At 40.0% G+C, this 20,301-nt stretch overlaps 1 protein-coding gene across 11 annotated transcripts in view; it reads right to left on the minus strand.

Moving 5' to 3' along the window:
* The window catches only part of ABCC9 (ATP binding cassette subfamily C member 9), a 70,301-nt gene extending 60,659 nt beyond the window's left edge, over positions 1 to 9,642 (minus strand). For 6 of the 11 annotated variants that reach the window (XM_040063389.2, XM_058420106.1, XM_040063384.2 and 3 more), the window contains exons 1-3: positions 9,510 to 9,618; positions 2,900 to 3,003; positions 1,211 to 1,376 (exon numbers count right to left, since the gene is read on the minus strand). In XM_040063389.2, coding sequence (XP_039919323.1) covers positions 1,211 to 1,355 — 145 coding nt within the window. In that variant the 5' untranslated portion in view covers positions 1,356 to 1,376; positions 2,900 to 3,003; positions 9,510 to 9,618. Of the gene's footprint in view, positions 1 to 1,210; positions 1,377 to 2,899; positions 3,004 to 8,107; positions 8,187 to 9,509 lie in introns of those variants that run through there. The other 5 variants (XM_040063393.2, XM_058420103.1, XM_040063391.2 and 2 more) reach the window with 4 other exon arrangements.
* Between the last annotated feature and the right edge of the window lie 10,659 nt (positions 9,643 to 20,301).

Consider the following 20,301-nt stretch of genomic DNA (forward strand, 5'->3'; position numbering starts at 1 on the left):
GAATGATTTGCATCTCACCTCAAAGGAAGAGCCAGCACTGAGGTTAAAAATCCACTAGTGTTGGAAAGAGTTTCCATAACCCTGGGGTTTCTTGGTAGTCTTTATAATTTGTTAGAATTTGTTTCTAATTCTCTTGCTTAATTATTTAATGAGTTTTTAGTCACTGGATCATGTCACAGTTAAGTGCAGAGTATCTTAGCCCACTGGTTCCTGTAGCATTTTATTCAACCACTTTGGAGTGGTTTTTTGCATGATGAAAGCCCTTAAATCTCATGTTCAAATACAGTCCCAATTTCAAATCCTCCTTGTGGAAGAAATGCATTTCCATTGACACATGCAACACCAGGAAGGTAACAAGGAAGAACTGACATGACATTTCTCACGTAGTTGTCAGGAGAATATTTATTTTCACTAATACTTTTGATTATTCAAAAGATATTTTGGTTATTCAAGTCTCTTAATCTCCTACAACCAGTTAGAACACCACAGTTTGACCTCTTTGGAAAAGTATTACATTGCATTTATTTCACCACTGCAAATTAACTGGGATAAAAAGACAATTGTAGGGGGGGGAAAAAAAATCATTAGAGTACTAGCTTAGATGGGTTTTTTAACAAGACTGTGTGAGTTAGAGCTCCTCCACTGTCTTAAATTCCTCAAGAGGGATTTATCATTTCTTATTTTTTATTCCTGCTGAGAGAGAAAAAAAAAAAAAAAAAAAATCTCCATTGCTTTACTTTTGTTTACAAATGTTGGCAAAAGAAGCAATTATTCAATTTTAAATATTTCCTACACCTGTCCTACCCTTAAATCCAAGGTGAACATGTTGGATATTCTCTACAATTCATGTAAGTTCAAGGAAATTCAGACCCACTGCCCTAAGTCTTCTAATATCTAATGGTAAAGGTTGTAAGTTGCCAGTTTCAAATCTGAAGAAAAGTTCTGCAGGGAGAAGTTTCGTAGCATTTGGATCTGATCTCTATGGTTCTCATCCACTTCTTCATACTGATTAGTTCAAATTTATATCTAAAATTCCCACATTTTAGAGAGTTGGCCACACGTCCTCCGGGTGAAGCCATTCTGCCTCTTCTTTTTCAGAATTCATAAATACAAAGTATCCAATGGTTCCACCAAGCCCATGCAAACATGACTGAGTATGAACACAGGCTGGAGTGTTCGTGGGATGGCAGAGCTCCATGGAATAACTCACCAATGAACAAAATTGGGAAGGTGATAAACAGCAGGAAGACATGAGGGACCAAGTTGAGGGCATCCACAAAGCAGACATTCCTGAGGACACCAGCACTGATGTTGTAGGCCGAGGCATTGTCATTACCACAAAATGCGAGTCTCATCTCTTCTGCAGGGTTTGGCTACTACAGAAATGAGAAAAATGTTGACTTCCAAGAGTGCTAGCATTCCCTCTGGCCAAAGACAAAATAAATATAATAAGGAGACAGGGAAGAAGCACACTGAAGAACCCATAAAGAATAACACAGTTGTATTTTGAAAATTATTTTGGGCTATGTCAAATACAAGCACACTAGAAGGCTGTGTTTATATGGCATTAGTATTATTTATATTTTGATAATATTGTTTATATTTAACTGCATTCATTATTTAAGTCCTATCTTAAAATGCACTATGCCATAGCTTCTAGTGCTCATTATAGGCACAAACACTATCCTGCAAAAGCTCTGAGAGAATATAAAGAAAGAAAGTAGAAGATTTGAAAAATAAGTATTTCCATTTCTCATAACAAAACCCAAATGGACATAAGTTGACCTGTGAGTTGCTGTTTCTTGTTTCTTTAGTGAGCCAACACTGTCTGTGCAGTATCTCCAACAATTTGTTGCACTGCATTCCCAGCGCAAGCTCGGAACCTTTGGTATTTGTGATCTGGCAGCTTTGCACTCATGATATTTTGTATTTCTTCCTTGACACATAGAACAATGGCCACACACACACGAGGCATTAGAGATAAATTACGAACTCTTAACCAAAGTAGGTGGTACTGAAGCTGCCTAGGCAGTAAGTCAGTAATTATGTTTGATCCTGAAAACCTTTAAACATGTGCTTAGACTCATTCCAGCAGTCTCTGACTTCCATGATTTCTTGTGAGATTATCTTTGTAAACCAAGATAAACTCCTTGTGTTCGTGCTTGGAGAGTGTGGGTCAGGGAGCAACCCAGAGTTATGGACGGGTTCTGGATTAAATCAACCTGTGCACCATTTATTTTTCCAATCTTCTTTACAAGAAGATGAAACAGGACTGCAAAGTCTTTCCTTGCTCATTTCTTTGTCTGAGACTTACAAATTGCAACATAGTGCAGTAGAATAAGTTGTGGAAACTCATTTATCCACACCTTTTTCTTTTCTCAAATTTTACATGCTAAAATGGAATATATTTAATTCAGCAAAGCATCTTTCTGCAAGAACATTGGCATTAATAGGTTTTGCAGAATCCGAATAAGATAGGGATGCAGAATATGCATGAATGAAGTTTAAAAGAAAAAAAAAAAAAGTCAGTTGAATGAGGAGAAAAAGGTTTCCTTCTTTCCTCAAATAGTTTAGATTAGTTCTGTATGATGTTCAAACAAGGTAATCGTAAAAAGGTAAGCATAAATTACACAAGTAGTCCCTTAGAGACAGAACAAACATGCAGATGTTCACAAAAGTACAGAATTTAAAGAAGCATTTTGAATGTCTGCTAAACCCCCTGTTAGCTTTTAACCAAGTTCTTTTTGGATCTGAAAAGCACAACCCGTATCGAAACACATCAGTGGTGAGGAGTTTCTTTGCAAAGAGTGTAATAAATGCGCTCCCTTCCCCAAATATATCAGCAGTTTACGGCTGAGATTTACCAGAAGTTAAGCATAACTCGCATTCATGTACTTACTGTGAGACAAAAGCTGAGGGTCAACTGACTCAAACTTCAGTAACCACCATCTGCTAACAGTCCATGTGCTGTAACACAATTTGATGGAGATTTTGGCCCATTCTCTATAATGAATAGAGTGATATGACCACTATCATTCTATAATTTTATTTTTATACCAAAAGACATTCAAAAATGCACAAGGCTAGTAACAAAAAATAAACATGCTGTTAATGTGGGATCTGTCTGAATATATTGAGGAGTTATTAGCAAAACAAATAAGGAACTTTAAAAAAAAAAGAAAAACCACACAGAGGTTGCTTGGGTTTAATTTGTGAAAGCTTGACATTAAGGGAAACATAATGATAATGGTAATCTCTTGAAAATCAGAAGTACTGTTTCCTCATTTTTATCGAAGGTCAGAAGTCCAAGGGAGTTCTGCTGGGAATTTTCCTCCCTTTCCCACAAGGATGACTCTCTTCTGAGGCAGCATAAGATGCTGTTGTGGTCTAGTGGTTGGAGTGGCACTGAAAGTCAGGAGAATCCTGGGTTCAGATGAGCACTGAATCATTGACTCCCTGTGTAGCTTTTGGCTTCTAGTCAAAAGTCAATCTGGGAGAAAGGATGAAAACCACATCCAAGGGAAGCTAAGGGAACTGTTGTTTTTTTCCCATTTTTCTGGAAGGGAAATAGAATAGAGGCAGCAAATGTTCAAGTGAAGGACTATTAACTACAGGAAGAGTGTTTTCTCCTAACGAGAGACCACCATCAGTTTGCAGAGGTTTCCTATCTCACCTCAAACAATAGTCACTAAATGCTCTCATACAAGATGCATCTTTGAAGAATCACATCTGAATCTTCACAAGAATCTGTGCTGTGCCTAGTTTTGTGATGGAGTATGTCCAGTAACACTCTCAAAACCAGTTGTTCTTTGCACATTGCCAGGGCTGAGAAAAGAACTTGGTCCTATTAGTTAATACTGATATCCAGAGCCAGTGCCCATCACACTGGTGATATTTTTCAAGAGAAGGTAAGGGCAGTCTACCCACAATGCTATGGTTCATTTAAAACAAAAGAGAATTTAATTGCCATCTCTTTAAAAGAGAGAGAAAATCAAGCCTAGGATGGTCAATTCATAAAAAATCCCAGAAAATAAAAAAAGATTACATGGCAAATGAAATGAGATAGATTAATTGACAATATTCCTAAGATTTTTGATCAGAAAACTTCATCATGAATCAGTTTATCCAGTGACCATGTTCATTAAACTCCCACTGGCTAAAAATCTGTCAAAATATTCTGATTAGTGTTGTGATGCTGTGCTACCCTAATGCAGCTTTGGCCTCATAAAATGCCAAATCATCAAATGTACAACTTCCCCGTTCAGTAGCACTCAGCTCAGGACACACATCCAGTACAGTTTGGCACTGATAGGGAATAGAGGAGATAAGAACTGTGGAAGCATTAATAATCCAGTGATTCTTCCTTCCTCCCTTTCCTTCTTTCTTCCACCCGTTTTTCCATCTCCACTGTGCTGGGAATGAGCTGTGGCTGGAAGTGGGGGGCTCATGTTCTGCATCTGTCAGCATATCCCAAATTTCATTAACACTTTCTGCTGCTGGCCGTTCTCTAGAGCTTCAAGAATGGAGTATGAAAACAACCTGCACTACCTTAGAGAAATAATGTCATCTCCAGTTGCCTTGTGGGGAGACAGGAACCACTCCATCCTTCCCATCCATTTCTGGTTCAGAAGTCAGATCCCACACACCTCCCACACTTTTGTGACTCAAACCGCTGGACCTGGCTTTGTTTTTTTGGAAAACTTAGATACAGAGGAGACTCTGGAGGTGGAGAGATGCACAGTATCATCACCCCCTGGAATAAAGGATGTAATGTAGCTCCTGCCTCTTGGCTCAAGTTTCCTCGATAAGGGAAATATACTGGATGAAGTTTTGCTGATATCAAAGGGAGGATGCTTTGCATTTACTGTCAATGCCCTTTGGTTTGAAGCTGAAATTAGCCATTACTTTCTGCAGCATCAGGGCATGCCTCCAGAAGCTCATTTTCATTAGCCTCAAAGTTTAACAAGCTGTGTTCTTCTCCAAAGAAGGACAGAAGGAAAAGCCCCTAAGGCAGAAGAACAAATCCTTGATTTCTCTAGACAGTACAGGGCATTTTTCAACAATGCTTTTGCAGGTCCACTAAAAATAACAGGAGCTGGACCATGACAAGTTTTCAGATGCAATCTCTCATCCAAGAAGACAGTGCAGCCTTCAATCTTTTCCAAATAAAAATATGATAATATAATGATAAAATTTCTTGTGCCCACACTCACCTCCCATGCCTGGACAGTTCAGTGTGGCTACAGGACACATTTTTAGGCCTACAAGCAGTGTAAGCTTAAGACTAATTAAACAGTCAAAGTTACACTTTTAAATGGCATTTCAGTATTGAAAGTTAAAGAGATCTTTAATAATTCTAAGAATTTTAAAGAGTTTTAAAAGGCCTCAGCTACACTGATTTTTGATGATCCTAGTTTTGAAAGCTTTCACTCAAAAAAATGAGACTGGAAATTAGGACAGTTTGGAGATCTTGATTGCAGTTACCCAGTGAAAGAGTGAAAAGGCATCATTCCCTTCTTTCTGTTCAACAGCAAGATTTCATGAAATGAAATTAAAACGTGAAAATTAAGAAAAATTAATTAAAAAAAAAAAAAAGCTAAACCATGAAGAATTGAAGAATCGCAGTTGTGCTTACTGTTGTAACTCACTGAAAACTGCAGCAGGAAAGGAAGATAGAACACTTCTATGACCACTGATCAAATCTGGTTCCCTGAATAAAAATTAAACTATTAAACTATTCTTCCCTTGGCTTTTACTCCTCCAGTAATCAAATGCTGGACTTCAGTCAGAACTACATCTGTACAGAGGGAAAAAGAGGTATCTTGACCATGTGAGGAAGTGCTGTTTGTTTCTCTCCATGCTGAGCTTTATGCAAGTACATACCTAAATACACTGAATACTTATTCTGATTTTCCCACAAAAAGACAAGAGAATGCTGATCACACAAAACAGCAAAACTTGTAATGCTGAAAGTCTTTGAATTAAACCTAAGCAAATCAGAATACAGAGCTGACTGAAGTTTTCCCACCATGCGGCCAAAGGTGATTTTCTCCTTCCCAGAGAAGAGGAGACAGTCTTTTCAGGCCACGGTAAGTATGTGAGGAGAGATCAAAGAGGTAAAACTGGGCTGCGGAGCCATAGGAGGAGAAATTTGAAGAGATTTCTGTTGTATCGGGGATGGAAGAGATTAAAGCCTGCAGTGCTCCAACTCAAAGAGGTTACTGCATTCCACAGCAGCAGCTTCCCTCTTACACCTGCCAGGACCCTTCCTTGGGAACACTGCAAACAGCCCTGCCTGGAAGGGTACACAGGTGAATTAAGCACAAAGCCAGGTGGGTTTATCACCCTCAGCAGTCTGCCTGCCTTGCTGTGGGCTCACAGTCCACCAGAGAGCCACACAAACACAGTTCAATCCCACAATTAACAGTCCTAATCACTGTTCTGCTGCTCCCAAGGTAAGAAGCGCTGCTCACATCAAGCTCAACATCAGAGCTGAACTGCTGTAATTGCCCTACTTCAATGGGTCATGCAGGACTGTCTGAAGGACCTAAGAGGGGAGAAATGCCCACCAGCCTCTTAGCAAAAATTTATCTGTGGGTCCCAAAGGAAGGGAGAGGCACTGGAAAGCAAAGGCCTCTTCTCATATGGATGAACCTTTTCTCTAAGCTCATGCCCATGTTGGAATCTTTGGAGCTGAAAGCTTCTCTACAGGAAGATGGTTTTGACTGGCAAACAGCAATGTCTGAACAAAATGGGAGCAGTCTAACTGCTACATTGAAAAAAGAAACCGTGCCACCTTAAAGTGAATATTCTGGAAAAAAGAGATGAAGGGGGTATGAAGTTATTTTGAAATTTGTTGGTCGGCTGCAGTTATGAACCACTACTTCTCATCAGGTAGTTGCAGCCATTCTTAATAACTGTTGAGGTCCTCACAAACTCATCTAAAAAGACAGTATTATTCATAGTCATTATTAAAAAATGGCTTTCCCAGAGAAAGTTTCACTTGCTGTTGAATGCAGCAGGCCAACAAGTAATGCTGGGGTAATTGCACCAACGTGGGTACATCACAATTAGCTTCACTGCTAATTATAGCAGGAATGTTATACTTTATAATAATGTTGCCAAGCATGCTAGGTTTAATCTATCATTTCAGACATGGAAATGAAGTAATGGGACAAAGATCATCTGATAACATGTGCCAACTGAGGATATCAGCTGCATTCAGCAACCCAGCAGGAGTGCCCAGTGCCAGGTCATTTTTTGTTTTAACACTTGTAGGCTGAAAGGCCTTTGTCTTTTTAAGTTACTCTCAAATTACTCACTTTAACTTCTGTCTTTATGAACTCTACAACTCATCAGAGATTCTCAGAGGTGGTTTTTCCTTCTCCCTTTGAGAACAGCCTGTGCTGAATAGTCAGTATGAGCTAAAACCATCAGCCAAACTTCACAGAGGGGAATGGAAAGAACAATCAGGAGGATGGGCCCATGTTGGTACTAGTGGAAGGCAAGTTTCAGCTGTCCTTAACATCATTTGGGAATCTGATTCCCTGTTGGTTTACTTTAATGAGGATGTGAACTATCTGAACAGCAGTTCACCCTTCAATGAAATAGCTAAAAAAACCCTCATGTCCTTTAGGCATTTAAATTTTTATGCTAAGATACCCATTACTGGCAAGTTGAGACTTCCTGGGTTTAGGCTAAGGTGGACAGACACAGCCATAAGAGAATAAATAGAAAACAGCACAAAAGCGATTCATGGACAAATATTCACTCTGAAGAGGAGGGAAGTTTTGGGAAGAAAGAAAATAGGTCAAAGTCGTAAACATGGAAATGACAGAACATTGAACCTAAACACTTACAAATCTCATTTTAACAAGCATAAATGGGGATTCTCAGGGCACTAAGCCAGTTCATGAGATATATTTTCCATAAGCAATTCTGAAGAAGACAATGGAAAAATGGTAAATAAATCTAAATTACTATTAAAATTATGAGAACATCCTTACCAAGTACAACACTATAAGAATCCTAATTAAAGACATTTTAACTACCTTAAGGGTCCTTTAAAGTGGACGTAAAATCTTCATATTCAAGAGTTTCATCTTACCTGAATTATCACTCTGATCGTCATGCTCTGCAAGGTACTTATGACTACAAAAAAAGAGTATAAGTACACTCCTCAGGTGGAGCTTGTTTGGGGGAATAAGAATATTTTGAAAACATTTATTGCAGTAGTTCTGTTGTCCATACTTAAAAAAAAAAAAAATACAAATTGATAGTTGCACTTCCTAATTAAAATATATCTATTTACAGAGCATACTTGTGTCTCAGTTCAGATCAAATTTCATTTTGGTCTTACATATTATGTGCATTATATGCCCATATATACATATAAACATGTATGTATATACATATGTGTATGCATATAGGTGCAGGGTGAAGAAAATACTGAGTTTTACAAAAGTACTTAAGTTCTTATCTCCTGAATAAATCACAAAAGTAAGATTTGTCTTTCCTTCTGGAATTTCCCATAGTAAATTTTAACTAAGGACAAATGATTAATTTATAGCTTTGAATGCAAGGCCTAACTCTGAGGTTTTCCATATATTTCAGGTTAGTGCTCTGAATCTTTTTCCTTTCTGCGTTTAACCCTTCTAGTTTGCTCTTACTTTCCTGAAAACACACTAACTCGACCTATGTGATCTATAGTCTTGCAAAGAGTTCTGCTGAGCTAACGGCAGAAAGCACCGTCCCTTTAAAAACCATTTCATCAAAAATGACCAGATACAAAATACAATTTTCTTTTTATTCCTTATTTAAGCTGTGACCACCTACGCTCCACGGACCCCTCTTCCTTGCTAAGCGCTGTCCCGGCTCCCCTGGGCCTCAGGATGATGAATTACCTCTGGTGCTTGTCAGCATTCGCAGCGCTAACTGCCGTGTGCCACAGCCTGATCCAAACGGTGCTGAAGTCAATGCAAAGAATCTCATTGACTTCGGGAGCCTTCTGGATCGGGCTCCAAACACGGGGAAAATCACAACGGCAGTGGTGCTAAACAGGCTACTGGCACTGCAAAGCATTTCACACAAACATCTGCAGTGGTCTCACACATCTAAATGCATCGCGCTTTTTTTTTTTTTTTTTTTTCTTTCTTTTTTGGAAAGCTTCTCCACACAACGCGATCCCCAACACCAGCGTGCTACGCTGCCTGCTGTAAAACCTTCGACTTCACATTGCCAAGACAGGACAGTTTAAAAAAAGAAACATAACCCTGTGAACAGCGGCAAAGAAAACATCAGCAGGAGGGGACGGTAAAGGCTGAGAACGCCTGCGAATGGAAAAGGAAAAAGAGATTGGAGTTGTAATCCCAGGAAAGAACGAGGAGCAGCCCTGTCCCACAGATATAAAGGGAAGGAGGAGGAGGAGGTGGTTAGTGGGAGATAATGGGGGGAGGGTCATCGCATGCCCCGTTTGGTTGCTGAATGTTAGATCAAACTCTGCGGCTTACCTTCGTAAACACAACCCTCAAATACCAACCCAAAGTGTCACTCGGTTGTGCTATGTGATCAATATCATCCCGATGGCAGGATTTTCCTCCACTTAGTGAAGCCGCTCCAAGCCCTGGAGTGGATTATTTTTAGGCTGGTGATGGGAAGATCAGCTGCTGCCTCCTATCGAGTTTCCAAAGTGCACAAACTCTTCTTGCCTTTCTCATATGCTGAAGGGGGCAGGAAACTGGGAAGAGACAGGCAAGCAAAAAGCACCAATTTTTTGCCTCCTGAAGCTACAGTCCCCTGGGATTTCTTCTGCTTGCTTTTATTTTCATTTTTCCCTCTCTGGAGCAGTAAAACTCCAAGAAGCTGCATTGCAGCACATGGACTATTAGCAGATAGCCGTTCTGAAGTAATTGATTCAGACAAGGTAGTCTAACTTTTGGCAGGCTTGCAGAGACTCAGCTTTTGATTCCTTTGTAGTTAATCTTGGATAATTTCAATTTGACAACATAATTTTGCACTATATTAAGCAGAAAAGTCTATTCAGATATTTTATTTTAGTGGCTTACCTAAGTCCCTCCAGCTCTTCTGCTTAAAATACAGACCAAATCTCTCTTTTTAATCACACAGGTCTGCTTCTTGTGAAATAACTTTTTTAATACTTGAAATTAAAATTCCAAACCAATTTCCTCATACCAGGAATACAGTTTTTGATCCAATAGCCCTTATTTACGTGGGATAATATTTTTTAGTTGTAAAATCCATTGTATATGTTTACTTAGAGGTAAAGAAGTCCCAAGAGAGCCCACATGTGTTTGGTTGGTTTGTTTGCTCATTTTCTCGCAGCGCCATCAAAGAAAGATGAACCAAGATTTGGATTTCTCCATCGTGACAGTTTCACTCGAGCCTTACAACTAGAAGCCATAAATTTTAAAGAGTTGAGGCTTGTGGCACAGCATGGGACATGTGGCAGTGCAGGGTGGTTTTGAGTACAGTTGTTGGAATCACAGAATAGCCTGAGCTGGAAGGGATGCACAAGGATCATCCAGACCAATTCCTGCTCAGTCATTTGGTACTAGAGCTGGAGGCCCTTGGGACAGAATTCTGCTTAGACCTTGCAGAATCCAGGGATTGCATCTAGATCATTAGAGAGCAAGTGGTTTCCAAGGGACTGAGGTCAAAGATGCTTCTGTGCATGGGGTTACAGAGAATGCTGAGCTGAGAATGGACTTGGATGGCTGAGGCCAAACGCTGCAGGATTTATCAAAACCTTGGCAAACCCAGACTGCTTTCTCTGATGTTTCAAACCTGACTGTTGTAAGGATAAGAAATCAGAAACCGCAGAGCTAGAGATAATTAGTACCTTTCATTAGCTCCCATTGGTTTGAAATACCATCACAGCTTTACACTTAGACAAATCTCAACAGTCCTCCAAGACACATGAAATCTTTGACTTGTGTTTACTTTTTATTTTTCCCTTTTATTTCTTCCCTTTTCATATATTAAGTGCTTTAGAAAAAATTATTATGGATTGAAAGTCTCTGAGTTCTGCTATATAACTATGTTTGTTAAATAAGATTTAAAAACAAAAAAAAGTTTTAACCCATCCAATCATCTGAAATTGTCATGTAGTTTTTTTGAAAATACATTTAATTTCTGAAGTGAGTAACGTTTATGGTCACAATTTTCTTCATCAAAACATGAGTATTTAGTTCATTGTAATTCAGTTGTCTTTTCTACATTGTTTAAACAGGAAGGGGGGGAAAAAAAAGGCAAAATGAACATGGAATCAGCCAGCATGTTTCATTTTGCTGTTTCTAAATTGGGCGCTTTCATTTCTCCACATGACAAGCTAAAGTGCTTTGAAATGCATTATAAAAAGATTAAGAAAAATGAAAGGCTCTGAAATGTCAGAACACTTAGCCCCGATCTGGCATTTTGTATCACAGCTTTTCGATTTGAGAGGAGAGGGAGAGAGGAAGGAGGGGGGGAAATGGCAATTACAGGAATTCAAGATGTTTCAGTGAATGTTTGGACGTTTAAATGAATGGAAACAAACACAGGCCGATCCTCAGGTACCCCCACGTCCAGCACGTCACCCGTTTTCCCAGTCAGCCTCCAGAAGACGAGATCTGGTACCGACATCTCCCCAAGCCGGGGGCGATTCAGCTGCAGAGGTGCCAGCGGTGCGAGACCGAACCGGGCACCGGACCCGCGGGTCCGAACCGGGCACGGCACCGCCAGCACCGGGACTGCCGCCCTGGCAGCGGATGGGAGGCGGGGCATTGCAGGGAGGGATGGAGGAGGGATGCGGGGAGGGATGCGAGGAAGGATGAGGGGAGGGATGCGGGAAGGGATACGGGGAAGGATGCAGGGAGAGATGTGGACAAGGATGCGTCAGCCCCTCGAGCGCCCGCCGCTCCCCGGGCACTCACCGCGGCTGGCGGCCCCGGAGCGACGGGAGTGCCTCACCATGGAGGATGGGCAGCTTAAAGGCAGAAGCCGCTTCACCTGATGGCTTTGGGGAGGGAGAGGCAGAATGCAAAATATTCTAAGCGGATCTTAACAACACCGCTGAGCTCTGGCTCCTTCGTTCTGTGAAATCCACAGCCCGGCTGGCGCTGATTTCCACACCCTGGTGGGCTTCCATCGGCTTGACCCGCTGAACCCAAAAGAACCAAAATGGTGGAGGAATAGCATGTGTGGGAAAAGGTTTTCATAAATTAGGATTCACCAGTGTGAGGAAAATGACCTGACAGGTGCTGCAGTGTGGATTTATTTGCCACAGGTCCTGGCTAAGGTCTCTCCACCTGAATTGTCTTGGTTTATTTAACTTGCCAGCCAGGAAAGGAAGGATGGCTGCACGCTGTTGTTCACACAACGAGCTGTTCTGGTTTCAGCTGCCAGCAGCCATCTCTGCTGTTTCCCATACTGTGGGCCAATCCATAGGTCTCCCTCTACAGCATTTATGGCAGTCCAACACTAACAATCAAAGCACTGCACCATAACGAGTTTCCACTTATTACCCAAACTCAGGGAGATGCCTGCAGGCTCCTAGACTTTTCCATTTCTTAGGTGAAGAGCTGAAATCACCATCATTTCATCCAATTGCCACACTAAAGTAGCTGGTTTGGATAAAACCTATCATTGTGCTGAGCTGGATAAATTCCTTCACTGATTATAACCAACTTACATAATTTATACCAGGGCTTTATGCTAGCAGAGCAATAAAAAAAAAATATTCAGAATCAACTATATAAGTTATGGACTATCAAGTCTTTATTTTGCTTCTAAATTTGTCACAGTGACAGGATCCCCACAGTGCTGTGGGGGAACTCGTGCCACCATACAAAAAGATCAGACGACAGTTTTCAAGATTAATTTTACTTACACCTACAATCCTACTTAAAAAAAAAAAAAAAAAAAAAAAAAAAAGAGTTTGCTATATTTCTTTTAATTACACATTGCTCATTTTATATAAAGAAAAATTAATGGATCTACCAAGAAAATTGTAATGAAGCAGCAAAGACTTTATTTATTTATTTATTTATTTATTTATTTATTGACTTAATGTCACAGAAAATGCAGCCTGGTCTTTGGATAACTTCCCTGTCTGTTTAAAATATTTATTGTTATTAAGCTTGGAAGGGGGAAGCAGTAGAAGCTTAGTATTATTTGAAATATTTTCCACAGCTTTTTTTAAAAGCTAGCATGCCTGGTTTCTATGGGGAAAAGTGTTGTGGAAAATATATACAGCAAAATTTCAACAGAGCAATCTAAGCAGCAAAGAACTCTATATGGAGAAGGATGAGAAAATCCCAGACCTCAGAGTTCATCTCTATAAAAGGTGTAGAAAGCCACAGGCCTTGAACAGGGATTTACAAACCTTCTGTTCTTCGAGGGACAACGGCACCATGGTGGAGTCAGAGGCACCAAACGCAATGCTGCCATTTGCCTTGGTAGCTCTTGATCTCGGCGAAAGTTAGATCCTGAACACAATACAAATTTTCACATCTCCAGGTTTGCTGGTTCTGTTTGACAGAGGCAGTTTTACCTAAAAAAAAAAAAAAAAAAACCCCACAAAACAAAACAAAAAAACACCACCAAAACCCATGGGCAGCCAAACACATGTGGTTTGCAGTACACATTTTTTCCTTCATAAACAAAGTCTAAGAGCTATTCCTTTAATATTGAAGGGCTGTTCAAGACTGTCCAGGATAATGCAAGATCTCCACAACTTCTGAGTGTAGAGGAGTTGCATCATAAATATCATAAAGCAAACTTTTTGTACAACTTAGATTCTACCAAACCCATAGGCCCACTTGTACTATAAATTACAATGACATTGTGGATTTTACATGTAAGTCTGTGTGAGAGGAACTGGGGAAAAGGTGATTCTTTTTGTTTTTAAATAATCACAGAACAGTTAAGGTTGGAAAAGACCTCCAGGTTCATCAAGTCCAACCTGCGACCAATCCCTACCTTGTCACCCAGTCCAGAGCACTGAGTGCCACCCACATCCAGTTGTTCCTTGGACACCTCCAGGGATGGGGACTTCCTCCTCCGTGCTATATGAGCTTTGAGTCCTCTAGGCTGACACTGGATAATTAAGACCATTCTTTTGTATTTCCTAGAAAATGTTCACTAATTCTAACCCAGCAAACCCACCAGCAAGATTTTAAACTCTCTGCAACCAAAACGGAACTAATGTGGGATCAGGTTCATTTCTCCCATTAAACTCAACAAGGCACCTCCATTGTTCCGTCCCATTTACAATGCTGGCTTTTAGAGACCTAGTGGTCAGAAATAAAAATTTTAGGTGTTTAATTTCAGAATGAATGCCTGAAAGGGGCACCAGATACTAAACACAGAACTCACCTCACCCGGGATTAAATGGCAGATGCTTGATTGCTTACATGTCTGCTTGCTACTAGACTCCCTGTACAGCATTTGGAGAGAAAAATACATTTTCAGATGGCTATTTTTTTCATCCTAAACCAGATATAGAAGATAGTGAGAACTAATTCCACCCTGGATATGACCATCTCACCTCCTGGAGTGAGATAGTCATATAGACTATACCATATACTATACTAACGATATAGACAGTGTCTATATGTTTAAAGTTTTGAAAACTTTACCCGTATCTTCTTCTTTTTTTTCTTCTTTGAGGTATGGAAATAAATTTTCAGCCTGATATATTTTTTTCATGTACATTTTAAAAGGGCAATAATCATGACAAGTGTCTTGTGGAGGCCATCCCTATCATTTTTACTACACCTGGTAGAACCCACACAGAATGCTTCCCACATGCCTTTCCATCTCTGACTGTAATTTCAGAAGCTTTCCTACTTGAGACCTGCCACATTCTATGCGTATAAAATGTGTATAAATGTGTATAAAATGTGTATAAAAATTCTAAATGTATAGCATAAGGAAAAACCATCATTATTAGAAATCTCTTTGGTAGGAAAATATAAAATTCATTTGCCTATACTAACCCTAAAATCTGACATCTGTTGCATACAAAATATAGTTTGGGTTTTTTCTGTTATTTGTTCCATACAGAATACATTCTTTAAAAATCCACTACCATAAGAGGATGTATTTAATCCTTAAGCAGATTCATATCTTCTTTTGCAGGCAAGATATGTAGTGCAGTGCCTTGCTTTCAGAGAAACATTCAACCATAAAGGGTCCCACATCTGCCTTTTATCTAAATCCTCATCCTCCAGTCTCTGAAGCTGCATATCTGTAAGCTGGAAGCTTCTTAAAAAAATCTCTGTTCAGACTTCTGGGAACAGAAAAAACCTTCTGTTCAAATTCATTTCCATAAAAAGGACAAATCCCAAACACATTTAAAATCACTGTGATCACACTTTATGTTGTATTTCAGTTAACAATATGTCATCCAGGTAATTGAACTGCTGCAGATTAAGTGCAACACTCTTCCTGTTGTTTGTGTTATTTGCTCCCTCTGTATTTAGCACAAAATACTGAGGTCCTGGATCTCAGATCTTTTCTCCTTCTCTTTTACCTGATGCCACCTGCTACCCTTGCTGGAAATCAGGAAATGGTAATGTAAATCTAAATTCCATTTTATAGCACACAGAACTTTATTAAATCTCACTTTGCATGGATTAAAATGGGGAATAAAAAATAAACAAAATATTGAGATTAACTTAAAATCACTCTACTCCTTTACAGTAGGACGTGTCAATGGCCTGGCAGTGGAAGGCAATGTCTTAGCAGAAGACAAATTTGAAAACAAATTAAAAACTTCCCAAAATATCCAGTAATCAGCATACTGCAAAAACGTTATGTCACAAGAAATATTGCAGCCACAGATTTTTCCAAAACATTTTGGAGCTCCTGGGTAGGGTATATCTAAGGTATTTCTTTAATACTTCATCACAGGCCTGTGACACCAGTCTGACAGCATGGTTAAAGGGTTCATATAAGTAAAGAAAAAATGGGATAAATTCTCACAACACAATTGGTCCAGGCCCAAGACAACACAATACCATATGGTACAGATATTATAGAAAATTAAACAGCCTTCATGGTGAAAACAGCAGTTCCTGTGGAACAGTAGTAGCAAAACACCTCCCTGAAGTGCACAGTGCTTCCAGGCAGACTCTTGTCAGACTGCATGAGATTTATTAATGTGACTTCAGGGACATTTACATCAAATTTGCTGTAATAAAGCAAAAGGTCTGAGAAATGTAAAAGGGAACTAAACAGACTTTCATCACTGTTCACTCTCTGTTTTACAGGTTGTCCCTGTAGCAGTCAAGAGCAACACCATCTCATTTCAGGTGGGTTCTTTTGCATTTTTTCATAGGAAATGCTGGCACACTGAGGCAATCTGGACACCATCAAAATAATATGACCAAAACCACCCTAGCCAAATCTTCACTTTGTGAGTTGGTATGTAAATGGACTGCACTCAGCTGTTCTGATTAACTGATTCTTTCCTCCTCCCAGTTATCTCAGGAAGACCCTGCTGGTCTATGTGCACTGCTGTGTGTAACGTGTTAAGCATTGTCACTCTAGCTGCAATTAAAAATTAACCTCATCTGTACAATCCAGACCCAAATCTGGTCTGCACATGCATCATCAGTTGTTCATCCAGCAGTTGCTTCAAATTACACAGGTTTATCTACAATGAGACAGATTCTGTGAGCCAACTTGCAGAAAGTGACTGCGAGAGGGGGCTGAGGGATGTCTGAGAGCAGTAGGACATAACTGGGTTTAAATTTGAGCCATAAGGCTACATCCACTAGAAGTAAGATTCATACACATATCCCATGTTGTGCCTGAACAGATTAAATTATATCTACAGGAAGTGAACCTCCCATTTCCCTCTTCAGAAAATTCTAGATGAAAATATGAGTCAGTATGTCCAGTACTAATCTGATACATTGTAGGGTATCCTAAGCAGCTGATGTGTGTGTGCACTCTTCTATTTAGACTAAAAAAACCAACAACAAACTCACTTTATCTGTTGCTATGGCAATACTATGTTGTTGGAAAAAAGCAACTAATGCTACTTGTGATTCATGTTGCTCCACAGAACTGAGAAAGAAACCATAAGAAAACGTGAGGGGGAAAGAAAGGAGAGATGCTTTAGAGGATGTCTCTGGGAATATTTGTGTCTTTCAGGGAAAATACAGCTGCACATCCTTCTTACCTTCACTGAGCTGACCCTTTGTAGGTAGCTTCATCTGAACTGGATATTTGGCTAAATCATGACTCAGCCCAGGTAGCTGGTTTAATTAAACTGCTTCAATGCTAGCTGACAGGAAAACCACAACTAACAGAATTGGTTGGAATTTTATTTTGAAAAGCTTTTGCTATTCTCTCTTACTCATTAAAAAAAAATAAAATAAATTATTTCTATTATGTATTTATTTTTTACTTACAAAAATACAGTATTTTTATTATTTCTACTTTTTTCTCCCTCTTTTATTTCCTCCCTCCTTTTAGAAGCAAAGCACATAGGAAGAAACTGGAAAATCTTATTTTTCTGATGTTTTTAGGGTCCATAGTACCTTGCATTTGTAGAGATGACAATTATGATAACATTGTGAAAGCTCTTGGGTGTGAAAAATTTATCTTTCTTTTTCCTATGGCATTTGTTTCAGCATTTTCAAAATGTAAAATCCGAGGCTCCATATTTTGAAAATTTTGACTTGCCTGGTACCTGAATGTGGTGTACCAGTATCCAGACATCTTTCATCTACATATGGAGAGGGACAAGAGTGACAAAGGGGAAAGTTCCTCCTCCCAACTAAAAACTCTTATTTTCAGACCAACAGCTATAAAATCATTTTAGAGTACAGATATTTTGAATGTTCGGTGTCTTCATTAAAATACTAATCCAACTATTTTCTCCACAATCAGCACAGCACTACTTTTGGGTAGGGTTAATTTAATGAAAAATGAAAATTTATTACAGATCTCCTACGGCCTCTACAAATACATACTCAATTACTTGCTTTCCCGGCAGCAATTAAAAGTGAAATGTGGTGTCTGGCCAGTCCAAAATGAGCATTTGCTCACTGCCGAGTTGGACTGTGAGAAAATCCTCTTCCACAACTTTCCATGGTAGTGACACAGGAAGATCGTACGTGCAGACCTGAGCTCTGCAACGCTCTCAGCGGCTGCGTTGAGGCGAGCGAGCCTGAGGAAATGTGACACGAGATATCTGAGAAGACAGCCGGGCCCACGGGGGCACGAGAGCTCCGGGAACTCTCTGGCTCTACCGCCCATTGCGCAAGCCATGGGGAATGGGAAGCGGATTTCCCAACAGCCTCGACTGCAAAGGTGAGATCGGGAGCCCTTGATCCCTGCCTGATCTTTCGTACAGCCTTCTGCAGTTCACGTGCTCGTAGAGAAATTATGAAGAGGATTATTTATCCAACCCTGCAAATGTCTGCTCGGCCTGCGCGCGTGATTCCGTCCCGGGCCTGCTCTGTGAGACTGGACACAGGAACCGGGCCAAACAACAACTCCTCACTCAGTTGTTTCCCATCCAGCTTGAGGCCTAGATACGGGGAGCGTGTTTACTTTGAAAGGAAGAGGAGTAACGTGCATGCACAAGGGATTCATCTCACTTAAAGGGAAAGCACCGCTGCTCTAGACCTCTAAGAATAGGAATTCTGACTCAACATAACCATAAAAGAAGCAAAAAATATAGTAATTAGAAACCACAAGCAGTAATAGCGTAATGGCAAGAGCAGAGGCTATTTCTTGTGCGACAGTCTTAGACAACTAACTGGAAATCTGTATACAGTAAAAATAGTGAGCTTGCTGCGTTCTCCGTGGACATATTTTGACATCACTGTTATAGTAAGATAGGTAATTCATTATACCTCTGATGATGATTCTCTCAGTTGATTATTACTTGTTGCTGTGCCACATGGTGTTCATGCTGCTATAATAATGCCACTAGATGATACTGGTCCCACCAGCGGCCAAAACGACATGTGAACACTCCTTTGGGTTCTGAGTTACTCAGGGTTACACCAGGGTGTGCTACAGCAGCAGTTTCAGAAGGCATAGCAGACAGAAGGCAGCTGTATGAATCTATAATTAAACCTACTGCTTTAGACAGACAGAGGTATAAATTGCTCTGGACTAGGCAGAAATAAAACTCTGTTGTGATTAGGCCACAATTTCAAGTTGTGGATCTCTCTCCTACTGAGAGGCAACACACAAAGCTTTGCACTTGGCAGACCAAAACCATTAACAGCAGCCAGGGATGTTCAGTGTCAGGCAAAAAGGAGGCACTATATACACATTCCTGCGCTTCGAGTGAAAGAATTTGTTAATACGTAAAACAAACACACATTTCATAAATAGTTTTGACATATACTGTGGGCAAACTGCTGCAGCAGATGGAGTATGTTTATGCACTCAGCCAGTTTAATGACCCAGTGCACAGACAAAATGAGTGAGCTGGCTGCTAAAGTGGCAGAGATTTGTAACAAGAAATATATTAAGAGTGTCATGAACACAGGATGAATGGAAACGTGTACGTGAACACAGCAGTCGAGAAAGCAGAACAAGAGGTAAAAGAATAGCCTGTACTGGTAATGAAAAACACAATTCCCCTGACATTGCTCCTAGAACATTGTTCTCAGCAGCAGAATTGAGTCACGTGATGTTTAGGGCAAGCCCAAAAGGCCTGCACTGAAGCCTACAGGACAAGATGACTTCACAGCAGAAGGTGCTCCAGCATCCTCACAATAGGACGGCAACAAGGCTGCAGCCTTTTCTTCCCCCATTGGCCTGTTGGAAAAAGAGATAGAAATTCCAAGCAAACAAGTTAAAATGGGCAAAATCAGCAACTTTTCCAAAGGTTTATGGAGGTGGAAGTAAACAGGAACCCAAAACAACAAACTGCCTTATAATAAACACTAACTCTTAAAGGTTATCAAAGATCCATCAAAAACACAGTTGTTGTCAATCAAGATTAACACCAGAGAAATGATGAGCACATGACAGACAGTGTCCTTTGCTATCTGTGTTGCACACAAGTGATCCTTGCTGGGGGGACACACATGGGGGCTTGCAGCTGTGATATCACACTTTGAGTGAGTGAAATGTTTGAGGGAATATTAGAACATAACATCAACTTACACAGAGATTTTATAAATAGGTTAAAAGTTATCTTTTTCTAAGATATTGTAACATTGGATTTTTCATTTTTTTATTTTTTTAATATTTCCATGTCCCTTGATGTCTTCACCCTTAGCATTTCTAACAGCTGGCCAGAATATGCCATGATGTAACTCATGC

Source organism: Hirundo rustica, chromosome 4 (assembly GCF_015227805.2).
Source record: "Hirundo rustica isolate bHirRus1 chromosome 4, bHirRus1.pri.v3, whole genome shotgun sequence".
NCBI classification, from domain to species: Eukaryota; Metazoa; Chordata; class Aves; order Passeriformes; family Hirundinidae; genus Hirundo; species Hirundo rustica.